The sequence below is a fragment of the Triturus cristatus genome, chromosome 2_2 (genome assembly GCF_964204655.1).
Source record: "Triturus cristatus chromosome 2_2, aTriCri1.1, whole genome shotgun sequence".
Taxonomy (NCBI): Eukaryota; Metazoa; Chordata; class Amphibia; order Caudata; family Salamandridae; genus Triturus; species Triturus cristatus.
Genome location: NC_140582.1, coordinates 256662369 through 256688589, shown reverse-complemented (window position 1 = coordinate 256688589; position 26221 = coordinate 256662369). Strand labels below are relative to the sequence as shown.

Sequence of the window (26221 nt, the reverse complement as noted above, 5' to 3'; positions counted from 1 at the left end):
TCCTCCAGACTCACATCGTCCATCTCACTGTGCTTGATGGGAAAACGGGATAAGAAATCCGCCCTCCCATTCTTCCCACCAGGAATATGCTGTACTGAAAACTGATACTGAAGAAGTTTAGTGACCATGCGCATAACTCTGGGAGAACAGCACTTACTCATACTTCCACCCAAGATATTCACCAATGGCTTGTGATCTGTCAAAAGCATAAACCTTTTCCCCCAAATATACGGTCTAAACTTTTCAATGGCCCATGTGCAGGCAAGTAACTCCTTTTCAATAACCGAATACTGAAGTTCAGGAGTCCTCAGGACCCTTGACGCAAAACAAATAGTGTGCTCAACATTATTTCCCATTTGAGTCAATGTCGCACCCAAACCCACCTGACTTGCATCAACAGTGACGCAGCATGGCAAACTCGGGTCAAACGGTTTGAGTACAGGACCCTCACTCAAAGTAGTTTTCACAAACTTAATAGCCACAGAACAATCATGACACCAATCAAACTTGACCCCCTTTTTTAAGAGATTGCTTATAGGCCGGACAATAGTGGCAAAATTTGGAATAAATTGAGAGTAATACTCACACAGACCCAACAGTGACTTAACTCCTGCTTTATCTATTGGATCCGGCGCCTCCACAATAGCTTGGAGTAGACCCGGTCGTGGACTGACCCCTTCATGGGAAATAACATGTCCCAAATACTCAACTTTAGAACACAGGAATTTACACTTGGATTCTTTAACAATCACACCACGTTTTTTGAAGAGGGTCAACACTTTATCTAAAGCAAGATCGTGAGATGAAATATCTTTACCAAATATCAGAACATCATTCTGAAATACAAGGACACCATCAAGATCTCTAAGCATGTTCCCCATTATCCTCTGAAAGACGGACGCTGCAGACGCTAGTCCAAAAGGCATGCGACAGTAGCGAAACGTACCTAGAGGCGAAACAAACGCAGTCAGATGTCGTGATTCAGGATCCAGTTCTACTTGATGGTATGCACTGGCCAAGTCTAATTTAGAAAAATACCGTGCACCTTTTGTTGAAGCAAATAAATCACTGATTTTGGGTAAGGGGTGGGAATCTACCCAAATCTCTTTATTTAGGGACCTCAAGTCCACACAGACTCGAAGATCCCCCCCCCCTTTTTCTCGCGACGACTAATGGAGAAAGCCATAACGAAGAGTCTGTAGGCTCGATAATTCCTTTGGCACACAAGTCTTTTAACTCCTTTTCCAAATCGTCCCTAACACTAAAGGGAACTCCTCTTAGTTTGTGTTTAATGGGGAGAGCACCTTCTTTTACAATAATTTTGTGTCTAAAACCCTTAATCTTCCCCAATCCACTACTGAAAACCTCAGGGTACTTTTCCTTCCATTGAGAACTAGTGTCTTCGCAACCCACAACTAACACTTGTTCTTTTTCACCTGGTTTCAATATTATTCGAAAAAGGCCTTGGTGAAACCACCCTAGTATATTGAGACCTTTTACAGCAACGTAAATTTTCCCTTGAATCCTCCTCCCTCTGAACTGCAATTCGTCTTCGAAATATCCCAAAAGATCTATTTTACGTCCTTCATAGGAGACAGGAGAACGATCAGGAGGACATAACGGTTGAGAACCCTTCCATGTTTCTTCAAACAATTTTTGAGTGATCATAGTGATCTTTGCCCCAGAATCAACCAACAGCTTCGCAGTGCGTTCTCCAATCATGATATCAACAATGGGGTCAATGCATGAAGATGGATCGCCAGTGACAACATTTGGGGAGCATTTGGATTTGACTGAATCTGACTCATTCTCACTCCACACAACAGAGACAACTTCCAAATCTGACTCTCCGTCAGACTCCACACTACAAACAGCAGGTTTGCTTGTATTTTTCTTTTTTAAACTAACTTACGCAAAATGCCCCATCCTTTTGCAGTAATTGCACATAACATGGTTTGCAGGACACCGCGAGCCTTTACTATGTGGAGGGTTCCCACATCTGATGCACATATTTTTAAAAGAAGTTTTGGTTGGATTGTTAAAATCTGAGTTAGACTTTGAAGATTGCTGAACTAATTGTGCAGGTTTACCACGATGTTTGGAATTACTATTAGTGCTAACAGCATTAATGGTATCTTGCGGTTTGTCATCAAGCTCTTTAATAGAAACCATAGAGATCTCTATACTTTTGGCAATTTTTATGATTTCATCTAGAGATGGATCCCCCAAGGTTAACAATTTTTGACGAATGTTTTTATCTTTGCATTGGCACACAAACTGATCCCTAATTAATTGATCAGTGAAATTTTCAAATTTGCACTCCACTGCCAATCTGCGTAAAACCGAAATGTACCCATCAACATCCTCCCCTTCCATTTGTTTTCTTTTGAAAAACTTATGCCGCAATACCATAAGGCTAGGCTGCTTATCAAATCTTGTTTTTAATTTGATGACCGCCTCTTGATACTCGTCAATACCATTTAATTCTTCCTCAGAGAGAGATGGTAAATGTTTATGAATTGACCTTCCTTCAAATCCTAAGGAGTGTAGGAGAAGACATTTTCTCCTCTCTGCACTAAAACGTAACGCACCAATGGCTCCTAGATATGTTTGGAAGGCGTCATGCCAGATTTCCCATCTGACTGGAGGATCGCCTGGTGATTCAAGAAATGACGGCGGAGGATTGACAGATTGCATGGTACACAATTCTACTAAGGATGGAACACTTGGGAGAGAAATGATGTCTGATTATATCAAGTCAATAGTGAATTGAAACAATTTCTATAATTGGACTAAGTGATGAAACAAAATAAAATTGTAAAATCAAATCAGGTATCGGAAGTTTGCATTAATACATTAGTAACCCTGAAGAACTGAACAATTTACTAAATACAACTCTAGTTTGAGTCTTTACTGCTTTTGTAGCATTAAGTGTACTAAAAGGATAAACAGCAACAAGGTGCGTGTGTCACCGATAGAAACGACACACATGCAGTAGTAATAAGTATGATGTGCGTGTCACCGAATGTCAGTAACACGCAAATGTTTCTCCCTTAGTGTTCTCTTCTGCAACGAACACTTCGTTTTGACACAATGGTGTGAAATGGTGTGCGTATCACCGAAATTTATTGTGAACGCAAATAAAATAATCAACTTGGTGTGCGTGTCATCGTCAATTAGGATTGGAATCCGATGTTGTGAACAAGAAAGGTGTGCGTGTCACCGCAAAGCCGAGACACGTGTTGCCAAGGAGACAATAAACAACGCTTTCCTCCAATCACCGGGGTCGTCGGTGATGATGTTACACGTTCAGCACGTTAAGCAGGAAGAAGAATGCTGGCACGGATCTTCGAGACTGGAACACGGTGAGCGCGTTGCTGCAAAGCGCGAGGGCTCAGAATGGCGTTTAAAAGTAGACAAAGTTGAGCGCGAGCAAGTATAGAAAGCAGCTGATGTTGGTTAAGCTTTTTTAAAAATAAACGCTGTAACTTGGAAACGCAAGCAGCATACAAAGTAGACACAACTAAAGCCGCTGATTTCCCATCAAAGCGCAACACCCAGCATCAATAACAGGGAAAACAAACTGTCATCCAAACTCCCCGTAACTGTCAGCATTGAATAAGAGGAAACTCGTTCTTTGTAGAAGCTACTTTAAGCAGGAGGATTACGCAGAACAGATGCAAAACGATGTGTTTCTTTAAAATGTCTTAGTATCCCTTTTTAAATATCGATTTCAGAAGAACAACAAAAATAGAAAAATGCTCACTGAGCAGCTGATGATAATTTAAGGTGCTGAAGAATGTAAGGGAACTGTCTCTCCATGAAAATAACAAGGCAGCGCAGCTTAACAGAAAAAGTACCTTTACCAGAAGTCAGCAAGAGTTCTTCAATTGAAACAGATTCTTGATTGAAGGAATTTTCTGAATAAAAGGTTCTCAAAATGACTGCATGGGTTCTTGTATGTAGCTAAGATCGTCGCCAATATTTTGTAGTAACGAAGCCAATCCAAGTAGTGTTGAGTTGGTAGTTTATTAGCTACATACAGAGCAGAGAGACAGGACCCACTCTGCCAACAGCTCCAGCCTGAATGTAATCACTCATTCCTTGGTAACCATGTAAACATTCTAGAATACTAATACATCAGAGTACAGCTAGGCTGCAGTATTTACAGATTAAACATGTTACAATACAACAAAGCTATCGCCAAAGGAAGAGAAGAAATTAAAATACGCCAAAAACATGAAGAAACAATCAAGGTGCGTAAAACCTTCAAGCTTGCCCGCGACAAGACGGATTATGAATGCGGGCAAATCTTCACGTTTGCGCGTAAATATGACACAATTGGGCAACAAAGAATGAATAAACCAACCCAAACGTTGCAAGCCAAACCCACGACAAGCAACACAGAGGGCGCAGAATCTGCATCTCTATCCGACCTCAGCTCACTAGCGGAAAGTGGAACTGATTCAGATGATGGGGGCAGATGGCGCAACAGCAATGACACTAAAGCAGTCAACCTCAGCCTGGGTGAAGAAATTGATTTTTTAGTATACAACAGGCGCCAAACTCTACGGCCTCGGCCACCCAAGAAATAAAATGCCGGCGCAACCGGAGGAGGCGCGAAAGAAGGAAACACAGAAAAGTCGAGGCAAGGCAACAGAAGAAGAGGAAACTGGAGGAACAAATAAAATTGGATGCTAAAACTATCATCAACCTGAGCACAATCGATCTATCAGAGGCGGAGAAACCGCTCCTTGCACTGGGCCTCACTTTCTGCCCTAAAAGCAGCTTTGACTATAGTAACACTCGAATTGACGTCTTCAAGTTCATTAGGAAGTTCAAGCTGATCAAATTCAAATTAAAACAAGGTAATCTTAACCAACTAGCAACTTTGCCTCCAATGCCTCCGGGGAGACCCGCCTTGACTGTTGATGACATCCCCACGTTGCGTCTGCTGGGGGAGTTAGAAATGTCCAGTACGCCTAAGCCAACTCAACAATTTCTACGAAGACGAAGGGATTGAAAGCTCCATCAGAATCCCTAGCCCCTTTAAACCCCACTCCACATTCACGCCAATAATACCGAGGGATGCAATCGACATTAACAGTGACGTCCTCACTGAAGAACTAAAAAAACTACATCTTAAAACATCTCGGATATCGAAAAGACACTAATTACAGAATGTTAAGTACACTGAACTTATGAACAAACTCAAAAAAGAAAATGAAGTCATCATTAACAAGGCTGACAAGGGGGGCAACATTTTGCTTTGGCCGCGACAGCTGTACCTGGAGGAGGCTCACAGGCACTTGTCAGATAACAACTGCTACAAAACATCCAGCAACAAGGAAGTGGCCTAGCAGCAACAAAGTTCTCAGTAAACATTTCAACACACTCAGAGCACAGGGGCAACTGAGTAAGGAGAAATTGGCATTCTTGAGCACAGAGTCACCGGTCCTCCCAATTCTGTACTTTCTACCTAAAGTCCACAAAAACTCCAACCCGATCCCTGGGCGACCCATAATCCCGACGAGGAAAAGTATGTGCGAAAATATTTCCAAGTATGTAGACTTTTTCCTTCAGGACTTGCTCTCTAGCGAACAATCATATTTGAGAGACACTAGTGACTTTTTGCTCAAAGTGAAGAACATCCCATGGCGTGAGGATTATCTATTAATTTCTCTTGATATAACATCACTGTACACAAGTATCCGCCATAGTGATGGGTTAGCTGCATGTAAATACTTTCTTGACAAAAGGCCAATTCACTGTCATAGGCAGAACAAACTCATTTGGTTCTTGATTCACTGGTGTCTTAATCACAACTTTTTCTTATTCTATAAAATTGTGTACCAGCAACTCAGGGGTGTGGCCATGAGAGCCTGCTTCTCGCCTAGCTACGCATGTTTACATGTTGGCTGGTGGGGGGAGCAGGCTGTCAGAGTCGACCTCTCAGAGGCTTGGAATGATAACATCGTGTCCTGGCTAAGGTACATAGATGATGTATTTTTAATCTGGCGAGTTGACGCTAACAGTGCAAGGGCATTCATTGCAGAGATTAACACTAATAATCTCAATCTGGAATTCAATGCCAACATAAGTGACACCGCCATAGAATTCTTAGACGTCAATTTGTACATTTCCAATGGCACTTTGCACTCTAAACTTCATAGAAAGCTCACGGCAGGCAATTCAACTCTCCACGCCTCGAGTTTCCACCCCAGGCACCTCATAGCCAGCATTCCCTATGGGGAAATGCTCCAACTATGCAGGATCTATAGTACTCGTGAGGATCTAATTGAATGTCAAAGTGAGGCTTCTAAGAGATTTAGGGCATGTGGATATTCGGCAGTTGCCATCCGAAAAGCCACAAAGAGCCAGTGCCATTCCCCGAGAAGAGTTGTTAAAGGATAAACCTGCACCTGACACCAGTAACGCAGTCAGTATTTTTGCAGAACCAGCAGGCATGATTTGCACAAGACTCATCATAACCCATAATACAGAGGAAAGGGCGTGCAGATCAGCCATAAACCAACATTGGGGGATAATTAAATCTGACCCCACCCTGGGCCCACTCGTTGCCCAACATCACCTACAGGCAGGCATTTTCTATGCGTGACGCATTAGTAAGGAACAGCCAAGAAATCAAAACCACACAGAATTGGTTAGCTGACAGAAAGGGTTTTATCAAATGCAATAGCTGTAGGGCTTGCAAATTCGGTAAGAATATCACACAGTTGCACTGCATGTTCAGGAATGCACCCCTCACCATCAAGTACCGCCTGACTTGCCGAACTGAGTTTGCAGTATACATCTTAGAATGCAAATGTGGTCTGAGGTACATTGGCAGTACCAAGTTACAAGTCCACCTGCGCATCTTACAGCACCTGAGAGCTATCGTCAATAGTGAACCGGCCTATCCGGTAGCAAGGCATTTCAAGGAGGTACAGAACAACAATCTGGACCACCTCCAATACTTAGTAATAGACTGCATACCACCACTGAGGCGAGGGGGTAACGGGGAGAAGCTACTGCGTCAACTAGAGAGTAAATACATCCTGCAGTTCAATCCCAAGGCACCTGCAGGGCTTAACACCAGTGAGGACTTGCATCATTTCCTATGACAAATCTTAACTATAGGCATTCCCTATGTTAACAGTTATGCATCCCCATTTGTCTGTTGCAATTCATTCCCACTGTATATATTATGAGCACCATAGTGAAATACGAACTATGGGCCATGCCTTAACATTCACACATGGCGTTGAGTGATCTACCTTTGCATTAGGGCATGTTACTGTCTATCCTTGAGAGTATCTTGTGTCATGTCGTGTCGCCTTCTGGCACTGTATAAACACTGAACACATTTACGCCATGTTTATTGAGTTGAACCATACAACGGCTTTTTAATACATTATGTTTTTTGATTATGATTTTTTGTAAATACATTGATGATGTTTTGCTTTCCATTCATGCACTGTACATATCGCGGCACGTCTGTGTTTCTCTTGGGTCTTTTTGAGTCACATCACATGAGTTAGGCTAAGACAGAGCGTAACTACGATCTCAGCCTCTAATATATTAGATATAATGTGACTACATTGGGCACTTGCTCACACCTATCTAGGCCCACATTTAGGGCGCTTCCGCATCTGCTTGTTACCATATATTTCCTTTTTAATGAGCCCCACCGTGAAGAGGTATCACCACGATAACACATCCACACTTTGAGCACTAAGCACGCACACCTCTTCTCATTTGTACATACCACTGACACACATCCCTCACACTCACTAATTTTTACAGTATTCTTTAGTGGCGTAAGTTCTTGCATTCATGCAGAAAATAGTGTAGTAAGGATATGCTGTGGTCATTGCTAGTAATTTTTCTTTGCTTTTGACTCAACGGACACAACCACGTATCACGTGGCACCCGTTTAATTTTAGTCCTCTAGTACCGACTATCAACATGCACTACCTTTTGCGCAGAGTTCCGCATACCCGGTCATTCAAATCCTGCGGACTGTTTATGCATAACATGATCTTATCGGGCTGTCACGTCCTAAGTATTTAGCATACAGTGTTCTGCATTAGAGGGCAACGGGAGCGTTGAGGATACGAGCAGCAACACACGCGCTATGCAAGCGCATCAGTATTACATTGGTTTCGCCATATGACACCAATATAGCAAAGCAGTCTTTCTGCACTTACTTAGCTTGTTTTCCTCATGTGTAATTTCTCTGTTAAACCCACTAAGTCTGTCCATTATGGCAGTGGATGACTCACTACTGTTGATGTAATTTCTACCATTGGCAGTAAAGCGGTACTACAGCAAAAGGCAGCCACATGTAGTAAAATGCCTTATCACTACTACGAAAATGGAAAAAAGACTGTCACTATCACCTGCATATATTGCACCACCATGTTACAGCGCGCTATGTGAACAAGGCCGCATGTCTGGCGGCCGAAACGCATCATTTGGACTTATGATGTTTGAATAAAAGACACTCACCTGCATCCTTGCTGACGGAGTCTGTATCCTGTTGTTGCGCCGCATTTGATGGTCGAGCTGTGGAACTTGTTGTGAATTTTTAAAAATGTGTATACATTACAAGTCTGCCATGAAACAATAATTTTTGTACTGCTTATACATAATTGAAAGGACAGTGAAGGGAGCAATCACAAAAAGTTCCAATTGCCATGTTTGCTGGCAGCGTTTCAACTCTTGATGGTTAGTGGATCATCATGAGTACATTAAATATTTTAGAAGTAGGGAGGCATGTATGAGTCACTATTCGCAGAATGAATTTCAAGAAGAAATGCTGAAGCTACTAATGTGTTAAAGTTGTGCTGTGCCAAATGGAGAGCCACTCAAGGCAAAAAGCGGGCCTCCTGTGCATGTCTTCAGATTGCCAATGGAAGCCTACATAGTGATCTGCTGTCGCGGGAACAAGCTGTAGTAGTCGGAGTTTTGATAAAGTGATTAGGAAGATAGCATATGATTCAAGGCATCAAATATTCAATGGTTGACATTCACTGAAACGTCACATTTTGTGATGCAGATGATGAATGTATATAATAACTAAATTGAGAAGGTTGTGTGCCCTGTGTATCAAACTCATTTTAGCAGGTTGTAGCCTCTTGGTAATGGTAGATGAGTCTAACACATCCAATTTCGGCAATCCTTATTGTGTTGAAGAAATAAGTTTGGAAATCAAGCTTATGAATTTGCAAAGTGCGAATCCACTTTAAAGGCAAGTTAAAAGCAGATAATCACCTAATTAATGGTAGGATCTCATTGTATTTTCATGGAGTACATTTATATTGTGCCAGCCCATAGATAAACATTATGCCGTAAAAGAAATGTCAAACTGGGAATTTGTGAGGGACATGATTGATACAAGGTTTTTTGGACTGAATGCAATCATAATACGCCTTTGTCAATGAAGCTATCTATTCTGGAAACACTTACGTCACATAAACCTCATTCCTGGCATCAAACATTACCAGATCACTACAGTAGACCATAATACAAACTCAAAGGACCTTGGTTGAGGTATAGCAATTCTTCCAGGCAAACATACATAGCTAAATATAGTTCCTAGTTCTTGTGCAATATATTTACAGTTATACAAAAGCGGTCTTGAAGACACTATACGAATTGCCCAAGCCAACACACTTCAGACATGTTACTTATGTAACAAAGTAACCATGTAACTTATGTAACAAAGTACCATAATAAAGTTGTCTATAGGAACAGTATATTAAACAGTAATCAAGTAATTAATTTACCACCTGGAGTTGTGGCCAGTTTACAAACAAAAATATTAATTTGGCTTGCCATCGCAGCTAAATCCCATGGACAAACACACAGGAGCCAAGTCGTCCGCCACAGCAATGCATAACAGCATTCTCTTCTGTAAGAATGTATACCTGGACCGTTAGGGTGTTGACTTCCAAGGCCTGTGCTCAGTCCAACATATGAGCCCTTTTGTGTCTCAACCTGTCAAGGACCAGACAACTTGGAAGAGTCTTCTTTTGGTGAAGAACTCCTGCAGCTGTTTTGTTCAGACATTAATTCCCTGATATTTTGATGCTACATAAGTTCAGAATGTAAAAATCAAGCAGAAAGGCAACGCCTATTTCACAGATCAAAACCTGTGACGAAGACGGAAAGAAAATCTCTGACCACCAACTAAAAATGATTGAAGTTATTCCACGAACATCTAGTCAGAGTAGCACCAACTTCAGCCAAGGGACAATGGGACCATAGGCTCACAATAACTTTCAGGTGCAGCAACCAGAATACTGGATACTTTAGCTTTTATGCAGCTACTACAGGTAACCTGAAAAATTCCACAAAATCTTTTTATGTCGGCAATCGGCATAGACATCAAACAAGGTAGTCTGTCTTGCAAAAGTAAACATTAAGTTTGTGTAGAATATGCCCCCACAAGTTTCCCCGCAGAATAGGAAAGATAACCGTTCACCAGCCTTGCTAGAGTGGAAGAAATGTAGCAGATGCAAAACGCGAAGGTTGTGAGTGGTCCTAATGCAGGATGGCAGAGATAGAGGGACAAAAACTGACATTTATACTGCAGTGCTCATGGGTGACTGTGCAGTGGCACTGGTGCCTGTTGTGGAATGACAAGCAAGGGCAAACCTGCCTGCAGCTGGGACAGGAGTATATACGGCAGGATAATCAACAAGCATTTACAATGCAACGGTCTCGGCATTGTCAATAGCTTAATCAGTGTGTGTGTAGGTGGCTCTGTGTGTGGGTGCAAATGCAATAGGTCTTGCATTTGAGAGTGATTAAGCTATTGACATTGTAAATAACAATGCCGTTTCTTTAAATGTTTTAAAAACAAAAACATAAACAAAAATAATGTCATGAGCAATGCCAATAGCTCTAACTTTACCAATGCCGAGACCATTGCATTGTAAATGCTTGTTTAGTTGGCCTCCGGTTATGGAATGGGAGAAAAGCAATGCGAAATGGGTGATGGTACTACCAATGCACAGGTATCATTTCAGGGAAGGAACAAAGAAAGGAGATTGGCTTTCATGTCATCCCCAGTAAAGATTAAAGCCGCCTAAAAAAATAGAATTGATTGGTTTGTCATGAGCTCACTGCATTCCTCAATAAAAGTTGGATTATCACTAGGAGGGTGATAGATAGCATTCAGTCTTAAAGAGGAATTATGCAGTTGCCAGAGTTTAAGAGTATGGCACTGAAAAGAGGAAAATTCACTGTTGAGTGACTCTTTGCAATGTAAGGGGTTCCTGTAGATAACTGAAACGCCTCTCCCAATCCTGGTTGCATCTAGTGATGCAGTAAGGAGGAGGGAGCAGAAGGTTCACAATATTGTGGTAAGCATTGGTGAACCAGATCTGTGTGAGGATTAGTAGTTCAAGACTGTAGTGGGAGGTTGTGTCTGCAATTTTAGTTTGTGATTCACTGCTGATCTAGTTACATAGCATACATAAAAATGAAGTGACGATTTTGATGTAAGGAGTGACTAGGGGTTCAGTGGAAATATGAATAACGTTCCTATTATCCACTGACATCACTGTGGATGTCTGAAATTTAGTTCAATGCATTAATGTGGTTGGTGTCATGTTCTGATGAATTTTGACCATACGTTCAGATTTGTGGACGCTGGGAGGAAGGGGGGATGACTGATATACTCTGCCAGCAGATTACAAATGTCTACTTGCGAGGGACAGGCTTGTAGTTTATCTGGACATGGTAAACAGTTGCTCCTTGGTGGGGGCACAAGGTAAATTCACTAATTAGGTGGGGTGGAGATTTTATAAGAGTAGTAAACAGTTTAAGTGGGACATCCTGGTGTCTAGCTGGGATAACTTAGAATTGAGGAGATCAATCTTATGCTTAAGGGCATTCTAACCTGTGGAGTTGTACCAATGCTGATATGAACTTTACGACTTCGTTGTTAAGTCAAGGTGAGGGTTATCAATGCTAAAAGACCAGATTTAGAAGCCCTATGGAGGAAAAAACACACTGCCAGAGGCACTCCTTTTCCAGGCTCTGCGCCTCATGTCCCTCCCAATCGCCTCTCCTCTCCCCTTCTGCCACAACGACGCACCCCCTCCTTCCCACGCCACCTATTAAACTATGCCAGGGACCTTCTATTCTCTCTAAAGCCCTGATCCATCCCCCTTCCTCCCCAGTCAGGCCTAGGGTATCTGCTCCCATACATCGACATATACACTGGACAACACCTTAAAGGGAAATGTTGCGGCAAGGAGACATATATGTGCTTGCGTGGGTTTGATGGCTGCTTTTAAAGAGGGAGAAAAGGAAAACGATTAATGTTAACATCTCTGGCAAATGATGAGTTGCCATTTATTGCCTGGGACTTGCCCTGTACACCCCACCCCCTCTCTCCCTTCCTCCCCCACTCCCAGCCCCCTGCTCTCCCCTCCTGTCATGGCGGCGTTCGCTGACAATATCCCGGCACCCGCCTCCCGGTGCGCAGGCGTAGCTCCGGGTCGAGGAGACCTCGTGGCGTCGGCCGAGGGCAAACCAATATTATTAATAAACAGTGGCTGTAGTGCGGGGGTAGCTAGGGACTGAGCCTGCCAACGGTCCGTCCTCTCTCGGTGCGCAGCGCACTATCCTAGCCCATGGCTGCAGACAAGATGGTGGCGGCGGGATAGGCAGAAGGGAGCTGAGGAGAGGAAGGGGACCAGTGCTGGACCAGGAAGGGCTGAGAGAACAGGTCGAGGGTGCGGAGGAGAGCCGGAGTGAGAGGAGCTTAAGGGAGAGAGCCGGAGTGAGAGGAGCTTAAGGGAAGGAGCCAGTGCGAGGCAAAGCGCGACCGAGAAAGACGCGGGGAGGTCGAAAGAGGCGGCTTAGGAAAAGGACAGAAAGCGATACACACGGGCGCACGAAGATCCTCAGAGGGGCGAAAGGCCGGGCACGCGGAGAGCTGATGGGAGAGGCCGGCCCTGGGAGAACCGAGGGGAGAGAAGTTAACTGAGGGGAGCCAAGCCCGAGGGACTGAAAGGAAGGGAGACCTGAGGGGCACAAGCCAAAGACACCGAGAGTAGTGGGGGAGAACAGGCGGCATCCGAGCCCTAGGAACGGAAAGGAGAGAGGGGTACACTGAGTTGCCAGTCCCGCGGAGCTGAGGGGAGAGAAGCTGGACAGGAGGGATCTGAGGGGGGAGAAGAACCGGTGAAGACTAGAGTAGAAAGGAAACAAGGCAGAACAAAAGGCAAGCACACCACTGCCTTTCTCCGAGGCAGAGCAGAAATGCCTCGGAGAAACGCAGTGGCGGTTTCGAATTCGGTGGCGTGTTTTCCTTTACTCTCCTCTTGCCATTGGCTGGAGGAGATAATTAGACTTCTTGAAAAAAACACGCCCCCGAATCCGAAAAGGACGGGGCCTAATCGGAATGACGGACCTCTTCTCCAATGCCTGGCCAGCATTTAAGAGGCCAGCCAATGGAGAACAGGGGAGAAGAGGGGCGGGTTCAAGCCCCTCTTCTCCAAGTCATTAAATCTCGGATCGAGACTGCGCAAGCGCAGCCTTCGAGCCGAGACCTAAAAAGCAAGGAGTTGTAGTAGGAGGATGTGTAGAGAGTAGTAGAGAATTTAAAAAAACAGTGTATAGGATGCCAAGACACAAAGGTAACGAGCATACACAAAACTTGGGTGAGACTAATAGCGGGGCGATGCAGTCCATTGGCAGAGATAGCATTATGCAGAGAGCTGTAGGTTATTTTGAATTTTAGCATGAAACTGCCTTAAAATTGTTGTAACATCCTGGTCTTAGAAAGTGCTCGGACCACCTTCTCTAATACTTTCTACATGGGCAATGAAATAATTAAAATCCTCTAGAGTGAGCTTTGACTGCTTAGCTTACTACCCTTAGGTAAGTAGGGTCAAGTGTTTTGATGAAGCTACTGGGTTATCCAGTTAGAGTGCAGTAGTATCTGAATACCTGGGATACCAGTAGCGATAATAGTACCTTCTTTCTTAGTGTCCAGTAACTGTTGAATTCCAAGTATCTAGAGAAAAAGTGCCGAATGGATCAATTCTGCTGGTTTAAAATGTGTTTTTGACACACACCCTTAAAGATAAATTCTTTTGCGTTTTTCCTGCAGCTGTACCCTGATGATGTTTCCCTTGATGGTGTGGAGTTCAGGAAGAAAGCAAAATCATTGCTGCACCTTGCGGCGATAACACTAAACAGTTTAGGAGTGAAATTCTGGATGAGCAGCGGAACCTGCCTTGGTGAGTAGAGTTATTTTTCATCCAGTACTTGATGCTTTCTTAGGTAATAAGGATGACCGCGGTCCCACATGCAGATAATGCAGTCACGCCTAAATATGTGCTTTATAGAGCTATATTAGTTTTCTGAATAAAAATGGAACACGATTCCATCTTGTGGTGAGCCTCACAGAACATTAATAAATGTATAAAAATGTGTTCAGTAATTAAAAACATTTAACAATTTCTGTATTAAAAAAAATTGTCTGCCTTTCCCGAGCCCTCATGCTCTTTTACCGACTTGTTAGAGCATTAAACAATTGAAATAAAAAGTCTCTCCGCTTCATTTCTATGCATGCTTTCTCCAGCAATTGGACAGTATACGAGCGGAAGCCTTCACAAGTATGATGACTTGTTAGATTGGGAAGCTGTGATTACTTCCAGGCTTCACCCTTCTTCTGCCTCACATAGCACCTCTCACTTGGTTATAATTTGTCGTGTCATTGAAAGAGGATACACTACATACTCCGGAGAATTGTTTCCCAAGCAAAATTAATTTGTTTTTTAATTTTGTGAATGGAAACCTTGTATTTCCACTGTTACCTTGGGTCTCAAAATGTAATTTTGTAACTCGCTAATCCTCATGTAAAGTGCTGTGATACCTTTGGGTCTACCCAGCGCTATATAAAACTCTGCAAATAAATAAATAAAACAAATGCACTCATATATATTGCTTTAGGCAGTAGGGGGACTAATTTATCAAACCCATCTCCCAAACCAGCAAGAATTGTTCGATCACATACTGTTTTGCGAGGTTGGCTTCATGGTGTGATGTGACTCTGTTACAGTGCAGAATGCACATTTGCAAGAGGTTACAAAACCCCGGCCTTATTAATATACATGAGGAAGGATATATTTTGTGGCATTTCCCATCCCCCATGACGGTCTGTTAACACAATGAAGGTGGCCTGCAAGTTACAGCAGACCTTTATCTATGCATTCACATTAAAAAATGTCACATTTGGGAGTGGCAGACAGACCTAATGAGCTCTCTGTCAGCTGGCTTTCTATGGAGCTCTCATGGTGGGGCGACCTTGGGCAGAATTTAAGCAGTCGAGGTCCTCAGTACTGGCGGAGAAGCAGGGGCACGGGATGCTCCTGTCCCTGGCCTTTAACTACTATTCTCGCTCCTAGGCAACTGAGAGGCAGTCTTCCCCCCCCCCTACGCCGGAAAGAGGAGATTCAAGAACAGGCCTTAATCCTCTGCTCGGAGAAAGTTGACGGCCATGTGGGTCTGCGGCCAGTAGCCAGGGAATTCCTTGGTACAAGACAACTGGTGGAGGGAAGATCACCAGCAAGACACACAACTGCTTCCATAAGACCTGTCTTGGAGATAGGACGCCTATGGTGGTACAACCGGCATGGTAAAGCAGTGCACCTTTGTAGTGAAGGTGGGATCCACGTTGTGGGATAATGGGGCCATGGCACCAATATATAGAATGCCCTCAATGGATGTCCGCTGCCAACCCATGATGAGCTTACAGAGGCATCCCTACCCGACGCAAAGAAAAATTTAACTGATGAATCTCTATCATTATGCCACCGAAAGGATTAAATCAAGACATGAGGACAAAAATTAACTCATGAGTTGTTAAGAGAATTAAATGCTGCAGTTGGATGTATCAACCGTAAGGTCTCCGTAATAAAAGATGGTTTGGAGCAACTAAAATCGACAATTGGACAGCATGAGGTATAACTGGTGAATAAAGCAGCACCAAGTGAAAGTAGAGACCCCAGTCGGTTGACAGAATGAGGCAATTGTGAACCAGGAGAACTTTAAGACTTGCCATTTTTGTGTTAACTATAGGAGGATTGGAGAAGTAGGCAGTCAAAGGCAACCAAGGCATATCTCTCTTTCGGAATTGTAGGTAACCTCTTATTAAGACAGACTAGGTTCTATCACGTAAGGTGAGAAATGTTGTGAAAGGTTTTCCAATTGGAAGTAAGAACTTGAAAGGCCACTGCCAAAAGAAGATCCACTAACATGCTCTAAACCTTATCTCCAAACCAAATGTCAGAACATCTTCTGAGAAAGATATAGACAGTGTTATATGGGATGGAAATGAAAAAATGTTCAGATATTTTGCACCGTAACTGCTTCAATAAGAGAGAAACTTTAGGACATGAAAAAGCATATGAAGAAAATCCCCATTAGGGGTGTTAGAAGTCCAGCAATTATTATTGTTTGAAATTTTCATTTTGAATTAGGAACAAGGAGTTAAAAATGGTCTAGGTGGTGCTAGCAGACCGAGAAGTATGATTTATTTCAAGCCATTACTTGTTCTATGCTGAAATGGATGAAGAAGACTGTAAGTTCTGTTCCCAAGAGTCTTCAATTTTTAACTTAACCCTATCGGAGTCAGAAAAAGAAAGTTGTTTATACAAATAGAAAGCTTTGACTTTGGTGGAGAAATCATAAGATGTAACAGGGATGTCCAGAGATTGAGTGGGAATAGAGTAATGTTCTATGCCATTTTGTTTATTGGCATCTAAAAGAAGGGCATATTTGGGCCGATAGGAGGAGGAGTTGTGCAAGTGAACACGTAATTCCTCAAAAGAAATAAATTGATTATTGGAGATGATCTTGGAAATCGCAGTAATACCATTGGCCAGCCAGAGAGTCCACTTAAGAACTTTGCTATCTGTATTAATACAAGGATTATACCAAATGGGAGCAAGGAACAATAACTGCGAGGGTGTATAGACCAGTGAAATAAACATTTTAGCAATAAAACAAGAATGATGTAATAGAGGAGAGGCCACAGTCTTTGGCTTTTGAGCAATAAGGGAAAATTGGAGGGATGAAAAGGGGTAATTGAAAGAAAGCTCAATAAATAGCCAGAGTGAGGGAGAAAGAAGGGTTGGTGTTCCTAAAGCTGATCATATCTGTTTGAGAGCAAAAGCGAAATGATACTGTGTAAAATTAGGAAAATTGACACCACCAAGTCTTTTTGGCTTCTTAAGTTTGGACAGGGTAATCCGTGCTGGATGGTTATTCCGTAAGAACTTGGATAGCATACTGTCAATGGATCTGAAAAAAGTTTGCGTTAACCAGAGTGGAAGCATTTGTAGAAGGAAATTAATAATGGGCAAGAATATCATTTTAATTGTGTCCAATCTGCCCCACCATTAAAGATATAAGGGTGACCATTGTGTAGATAGGGTAGAGATCCTATGTTTTAAAATATCAGTGTTGGCCTTAATATTTTCCTAAATGGAGGAGGAATACATGACACCTAAACATTTAATCTTAGAGAGATTCTACAAAAAAAATAGTATCTTTATACATATCCTTAAGACAAAATGTATTGAGAGACATATCCTCTGATTTATCTATATTAAGTCGATAGTCAGAAATCAAGGGGTATTGAGACAACCTGAAAAACTCTGGGATGGGGGTGAGAGGATTAGAAACTTATAATAAAATATCGTCGGCATAAGCAGTGAATATAATACTTAATTGTCCTGGTCTGTGAGTATAACCAGTAAGGGTCTGGGATCTTTGTAGAGTTTCTAGAAATGGTTCCAAAGCAAGAATGAGCAATCGAGGAGATAGAGGGCAACCCTGCCTGATACATCTTGCAGGGGGAGGTTGGATATTGGGACTGTAGGCCAAGAATTTTGACATACTGCAAAAATCTAGGGCTGAAACCACGCCATTTGAGGGCATTGAACATAAATTCCCAGTTTGACAGTCCAAGAGACAATTCTAAATCAATTCATGAAAACAATGGTAAACAGATATAGTCACTACCTCTACAATCATAGGAATTATCGTAGAAGATTTCCATATACATGGGAATATTACAACAAGGAACACACACACAAAAGATTCAATAAAAAGGAAAGGAAGGGGACAGAAGAAGATAAAAAAGAGTGAGTCTAAAGAAGACCCCAAAATGGTAAAGAGTCAATATGACATGAACCATAAAGGAAAAATGTGAGAGAAATGATCAAATGAAAAAGAAACGTAGAAGAGCACCCTGAACAATTAAGCGACTAGGACACCTGAGCTGGAGAGAAAACTGTTAAAGAAAAGAGGAGAAGATGACTGAAAATGAGACAATGAAAATTACCAATAAGAAAAGGAGATAAGAACAGCAACTAAGTGCAGCAACAAAAGATACAAAAAATTACATAAGGTGTTACCTATTCGGGGTTGGGGGGGATGCTTGAGAAGACTGTTCATAATAAAGAGAAAACTAGTCAATAGCTAGACAATGGACAAAGGTATGTACATCAATAGCGACAAACATAGGACCTGAGGAAAAAGGGGAGAGAAGACTGTAAATAGACAACAGAAACAATACTATATACCACCCACAAGTAACACCAGTTTCAGAGTAGAGATCGGGGACTGGAGAATGTAGTTTGTAACATCTAGACATTGACGTAGAAAAATGGTTAAGGGGATCGTGTCCCATGCATCTGAATTGGCAAGGAACCCCACATTTTTGTATGGGTTCATTGAGTTGCACAGACGTAACTGGGTAAACAACATACCAAAACACATAAATAGAAAATGGAGTGTAGTTGCATTCATAAAACCTCCGATAACATTATTTTTCAAGTAGTTTTTCTCATTTGTTTTCATTTTCCAGTCTTTTCTCTCTTTTCAACACCTACCTTCAGTGGCTAACTGGTAAAATAAGAAACTTTTTACCAGATACTATTGAAAAAGTAAATCTTATTTCTTGCCGCAAAGGTTATGCTTTCCATGTTGTCTACTTTTCTTATGTACTTTGCACAACTATTAATATTTGCATAGCGGACTGCTTATATTTTACATGCAATTAGTTTCTTTCCTAATGTAACAGTTTTTTAAACCCACACCTGAACTAGAGAACTGTTGTGTTTCATGAACCTAACTTTTTAAGAGGGCACACCTGAATAGCTCTCTGAAACCACCAGAGGATTTCTAAGTTCAATACCTTCTAGAAAGGAGTATGGACAGCTGTCTCTCACTCCAGACTACAATGAGTTACTCTCATTCTGAGAAGGAGTGTTAGTGTTTATCTATCTAGCTGTCTATAACTATATTCATATCTATTAATGTTTTTTCTATATATATTCTAAGGTTAAAGAGACATTATAGTTAGGTGAAAATGTCAGTTAAAACGTAACCACTGAATTTCTCCATATGTAGTTATCCCAAGTAACTAGGGCTCATTCTCTGAAGTAACAATAACTCGAGCCGAACCCCCTTATTTAATTTTTGGTGCACTACGGATACCCCCGTGATTTTCCATTTCTCAACCAGTGTCTCTCTAATCAATGCAGTGTTCCACTGAACAAAATATTTTTCAATTTGACCCCTCCTCCCCTCCTCCTAGGTGTCAAGGTACCCATAACCTAACCCCATAACTTATATTTTGCTTTGTTACTTTTTCGTTCAGGTTGCAGCCAGCCAGTTACAACATGTGGTTGAGCTCGTAGATTCAACACAGTGTGAAATAGACATACATTCTGAGCATTAAAATCTCAAAAACTACTAAGTGGATGTACACCGAATCACAAAACGTATGATTTCTGGATCAAGATCTGCCTTTCGACTAAATGTGGTGTAATTTCGTTCAGCATTTTCAGCTGTAGCTGTGTCTAAAGTTTCTATGGAAAATTGCATGGAGAAAGCGTGTTTGGGCCCCCCCCCCCTTTTCTCTGCCCATATATGATGGATCACTCTGGAACTTTTCCGGAAGAACCTGCGGTACATGAGACTTTTTTTTAATGTAGAGTCTTGAAGATTTGTGTTATCAGCCTCATTTTTAACGTATTGACTGAATGGTTATTAAAATACTCTATTTATATGCAAAGCCCTTTAAATATACCCACATACTTTAGGAAACCATCAGGTCTGTAGTCAGATAGTACTTCAGCATTTCCCTATAACAGTCTGTCGTTATATTTCCCCCATCCAAATCTTCATAATGCTTTATATTTTCTCCAATCATTTTCTGTGGATAGGAGACCGGGAAGTCCTGTGCAGCTGCTCGTATTATTTCTGTAACATAAGCTCTTTGAAGGTGGGCAAATATTGTCTTCTTATGTTTTTTTACTCCCATGCCTGATTTGTGAGAGACTGGGTGGCCTTGCAGCTCTAATCATTGCACATTGTCCTGTAGCTTTTCGGAGAATTAAATGTTTCGTTTGTGTACTTTTATTAGCATGACTAATATCAGCTTACAACTCTGAAAACAATATATGAAAATATGGCGAGCTTGCACACACTGTTTTTAACATTCCAAATATTAGCTTTGTATGCTCAGCCTGACCCACACTCTAAAGAGATAGTTGCTCTCATGTTGGTTTGCCGTTAGACTGACTTGTATGTAACATACATGTGATTACAGGAGAACCCTGCCGCACACGACCGATGGATCTTAGAAAGATCATTGAAAATAATTAGCTTGTTGCCTATTGTTCATGTTCACAGTATATCACAGTATATCAGTGATAGTTTGCCAATTTCTTTTTTCTAGTTGTAACAGTCAGGGCTAACCAGAATGTGAGAACTCCTGAAGTACAGAAAGTATAAGGGCTGTGTCCTGTACTAAAACCAGGCAGCTATCACCACATGTCAACTTACAGTTTGGGATAAGGACCGCATCAAGGTTTGAATACTCTTAAGTGGAGCCCACACAGGGCAGCAAAGATGCTTCACCTCGCATCTGGTGTATTCATAGATTGTTGAGTTCACTGGAAGATGCAGGGTCGATCAGAAACAACGAACAGCACAGCTTTTCTAAGCTGTGGAGAGAATATCCATTCCAACACTGCTTAAAAGGTAATTTCTGTCCTGAGAGGCCTACAGATACCTGTTCTGAGCCTTGTGCGTTACATCCCTGGGTGTTGCTGTTTCGAATTTTGCTGGTTTTGAGAAATCACAGCAGTTTTACTTTCTTAAAAACCCAGAGCACGCAAAAGTTTTGATTTGAGTAGCATAAAACTGCCACCTTGTGTCTCCATGTGGGAACTGCAACTGTGCATTTTTGTTATGAACAGCAGAGCATTTCTGCTTGTACCACAGACAGAAACGGTGTTATTCTTGGGGAGGTGTATTACTATTAACCCCTTCGCCGCGGCAGGAATTCCTCTGCGGCGCTGGGGGGGGTTTGGGGGCAGCGCGGTGGCGCTGTGCTCGTGACGGAACCACTCCGTCACGAGCCACGGTTGAGCTGTGCTCATGACGGAGTGGTTCCGTCACGTCTCCGCCCACTTGCGCTAATCGCACGCACAGGCGGGGAATTAGCGCCGCGTGGGCGGAGCGGCCGCCAACGGCCGTAGCATGACGGAACCACTCCGTCATGAGCACAGCGCAACCGTGGCTCATGACGGAGTGGTTCCGTCATGAGCGGGGATGGGGTTAAGCTTGAGAAACACACAGCTCTCCTTAAAAAAGCATTTGCAATGCAGTCGGTCTCGCCGTTGGGACCTTTCTATGTATTTAGCTATGCAGCACATTAGCCTGGGTGCTGAAATATCTACTGTTCTTTAACATGGAGGGAAAGTAAGCACCAAACTGTGTGACATGCTAGGTATGGGAACACATGGAGAGAAATATGGCTTTTAGAGGGAAATGGTATAGTCCAAAGCTCTGTTTTTAATATAAAATCAAGGACTTTGGTGGTCATATCATTGAAAATACAAAATTTGAAAAAAATATTATTGTCTACAGGTGCTCATGGAAGACAATTTCTATGGACTGGAATGGAGAGAATGCTAAAGTGATTCTGGTATTTTACTGACCTCTGCTAGTTGTTTTCCATCAAGACAGTTAAATAGAGACAGTTGCCAGAAAAATAAAAAAAGAGAAAGTATCTCTGCAGAAAGCAATTCTTGTATTTTACTGACCTCCGTTGGTCGTTTTTTATCAAGACAGTTAAATAGAGGCAGTTGAACAGAAAAGAAGTCCCTAAGCGGAAGCAGACAAGTCCTAGGGTTGATCTCCAGAGCCCCCAAAGTACATCCACATACAAGTATACAATAAGTATATACTAAAGTATATACAAGAGGTCTCCAATGCTCGACCTAAAAAATGAGATCGCCCAACAGATAACATCCACCCCTAGAGGAAACCAGAGCCCAGAACTTGAATTTAAGAATTATTTAAAATGTTTTCTGGTGTCTAATTTAGATTGAAGCCTTGCTATCATGGTGGTGATACAGTTTTTCAGTGCTTTATGGCCCCCCCCGCAAAGAACACCTCCATTAGATTGCAGAGGTTTTGTGCAGGCCAATAGAACGAGGAAAGAAGAAAAAAAAGGAGCAGCATTTAAAGCAGGCTCACCTTCCAACAAATCATGGAATTAGCCTTCAGGTAATACCATTTGGCATACCATTACTCATTTTAGAACTTCCCAGGCTATTACGAGAGAGAGATTTTTGTGAGTCATCTGAATCATGATTAAAAAAAACTGTGAGTGTACCTCCTCACACGCTTTGTAGCAATTTGCAGTATACTTCAAGAATGTACGAGAAGCACAAAGCATTTTAACAAACAATGGCAACTTGCTGCACTGTTGCCCCACAACTGGGGAAATACTTCCTTCTGCATATGGACACAAACCAAGTGATGCTTAAGGACTTTTCCTTGCTTGTTTTTATGCCTCACTTCATTCACCTCATTCGCTATTAGCTTTTATACATTCGTCACAGATAAACCAGTAGCTTCACTGAGTGTTAATTCCCTCCATACACGTTTCTTCCTTTATAAACTAGGTCTGCCACATGGTACACTCTTTGCATAGGTAATTTACTTCTGATTGTCTTCGAGGTACTTTGGTAGAAGACTGCAATTTGTCTACCCTGGCCTGTAATTGATTAGCCTTAAAATTTAGCAGAGGTAAAAATGCAAGAAGAAATTCAAAAGACCACTGCTAAAATGCATCCTAAAATAGCAGAACGCCAAAACTTACACGAGAGTGGCACCTCTTTTACCTAAACAATAAAAGGGAGTTTGCAGATGAAAATCTCTAGTGCTTTTTAAACCAAGACAGGCACCGCAATTTCTCTTATTAATAAGTTAATTGAAAGATAAACGTATAAGTGAGAAACATTCTTTTATTGCCACGGCTGTCTAACACGAACACTGTCCCTCTAGAGGTAATATGGTTAATGTCACAAAAACTCGAAATGTAAATGACACCTAGCAAAGATAAAAACAATAAGAATAATAAATACCCTGTCTACAGCCACATTCAACCTAGCGAGCAAACCTCTCACCACAAGCTCATCTTCCCCAGGATAATCAATTCATACCAAACAGTGACATAAAAGGATCTCGCTGCAAATTCTGGAAGAAGGCAGTCGCAGAGCGAACACCCAATTTTCACCTACAATAACTTACAACAAATGATTAGACAATGCAATAATCAAAAGGCAGCATCTCTTTTTGTGAGGTTTTTCTCAATGAAAGGCAGCCGGCACTAAAAGTTGCACACATAGCAGTGATGCACATTACTTTCTTGTGCGCAGGCCAGTATAATGAAAGTCAACTAATTTGAAAGTAATAATTCTCGAGGAGCAGCTTACACCAAAACAGGAAGTAGCACACTCTTTGTGGACACCAAAAACACTTGATTCACAATTTCTGGAAAACCCAGGGTTGTTTTTTTAGCCCTAATTAAGAACACTCTCCCTCCAAGTTGCTGAAAAGCTATTTATTCCAATATCCCTCGAGTGTCATACCTGGTTTTATTGGAGATGTAATGTCGCTTGTATCATATATCTGGATACAATGACAAAAGCAGAAAGCGATAGACGCGCAGTGCATACTCTTGTAGCTAGCTGGCAGACACGGCACATGGGAGGCGAAGTGCGTTCCAAGCCTCGTTCTGGCATTCACAGTAGAAAAAGTCACACAAACATATTGAAACTCCACAACAAATAGTAAAATATAGAGAAAATTGTTATGAGTAAAATGAGACCACAACAAAAATTCTATAAGGGAAACCAGTGACATGAATTTTTAAAGATTGAAGTGAAAAAAGTGCCAAAAAGATCCAATGATAGTCTATGGCAGCAATAGACCGGGTCTTCGGCATGATCTGAGGCCAATGGTAATGGAACCCTGGTCAGATTCAAGTAGATTGGTCCTGGTGAAAGGCTGGAAGTGAAACATTTCTAAAATATTTTCAAGTTTAAATGCAGAAAGATACAATGTTACTTTTTAAGAAGAAAAATTCTCCTGGAGCGGGCCATCACTGAAATAGTAGCAACCAGAGTAGAACCAAAGGCTGGATACTTGAAGCAGGTTGGTCCCTCAGGAGCTTTGAAGATTTCTCGTGGAAAATGTTTCTAAATCCCAATGCAGAATGGGACGTTGTCAGCCTGGCTGGGACAAATCTGAAATACAGTCCATCTTTGTGGAACTGCTGGTTGAATACTTTTACCTGTTGGTACCCCTGAAACTCTGGAAGAAATGTTTTTCAAAGTTTCCAAATTTTCTTCTGCTGCCAAAATACCACAGGAGTACACTTCTAAGGCCTTCAGGACCTCAGGGGAGGGCACTTAGGGGTCAGGCAGGGTACCACAGCAGTGTCCGGTCCAGTTGCCACTGGTTGGCTGTGTTCTCGGAACAGCCTACAACAGCTTGTTGTGTCCCTTAGCCACACAGGAAGTCAACCGACTGACACTTGAGGGTGAGTTCTTCAAAGCTCCTCCCAGATCACTGACAGTTGGTCTGGTCCCCTTCTGTTGTTCTGGTGGTCCAAACAATGTTCTGAGGAAGGTTCCTGGGGATTCTAAATGTATGCTTGGGACCAGCTAATGGGTGAGGGTGACTTGTGGGAACACCTTAACCAAAGAGGTAAACTTTCACGGGCCAACTCTCCTCACTTTAGCAGTAGTTCCTGTTTGCCTTGACACGAACAGTCTCAAAATACCTTGTGCCAGGGCATTTTCAATATGGCGAAGGCCTTCAGACACACTAATCTGGGGCTCAGAGTGTTGTGGGTGTGTAGGGGAGTGCACCATGCTAATCAGTAGTATCCTACCACATCTAACACTAAAAACCAGTTTGAAGCAGGCTATGTCCCCACAACAAACCAGGATGCAGAAGTCTAGAAGGACCTGCAGCACCCGGACAAGGAATACACAAGAATTGTCCTGGAATCCTATTTGCTCCGTTTCAAGTGCACCAAAGTTTTACATATGACTTGGAAAAACCAGTCCGGCAGAACTTGACACTGTTGTACGACAAGGATGGTTGCCCTCACCATTCAGCTGAGGTTAGATGGGCCATTTCATCCCATTCAGTTCGACCTGCCAATCATGACCTATTGTGTGGTACCTGGGAGGAATTTCCTATCTCTGTAAGGGCTGACAAAAGGCTGGGAGTTGGCAGAGGCTAATGCTAATTAGCCTTCTGAAAGCTCAGGCAGGTCAAGGGTAACTTCTTAAATGTTGCATTTCAAATGCATTGAATACAAATCCTACTTTACCATTGGGTCAGAGTTTTAATAAATATAAAATAAGTCTTTGAATGGCTATGTAGCTGGTACAGGTCAAAACTTTAAAGTATATAATTTATATTTCGACCTTTCCCTATGCACCAGTTACAGCCTGACCAGTGGTGGTTGTTTTGGGCCTAGTCACTGGCGAAGAATGCCATTTCTAGTATCACACATGTTCCACTCTTAATGTTATGTTATGTTATTTATTCTTTTATATAGCGCACGGCTACTCAAAAAGAGTGTCCCGGCGCTTTTAAACTTTAAACTTTATGCTTTTAAACTTTATGCACCCTACCTTGTGGGCAGCAAGGTGCACTAAAGGGTGACTTATATAATGTTTAAAATCAGGTTTTCCTACCCGTCAAAAGGATAAATTTGACACTTATGTGCGGCAAGGTTCGAACTGCTGCTGACAGGCCTGAAGCCATGTCTTCAGTGCCAGTGTAGTGGATGACAATATAGGTCCTG

General features: G+C 42.1%; 1 protein-coding gene across 2 annotated transcripts in view; it reads left to right on the top strand.

Annotated features, from left to right (window-relative positions):
• Positions 1–26221, top strand: part of FKTN (fukutin) — a 141956-nt gene that overhangs the window by 94752 nt on the left and 20983 nt on the right. For both annotated transcript variants that reach the window (XM_085641299.1, XM_085641298.1), the window contains exon 7: positions 14135–14264. In XM_085641299.1, coding sequence (XP_085497425.1) covers positions 14135–14264 — 130 coding nt within the window. The remainder of the gene's footprint in view (positions 1–14134; positions 14265–26221) is intronic.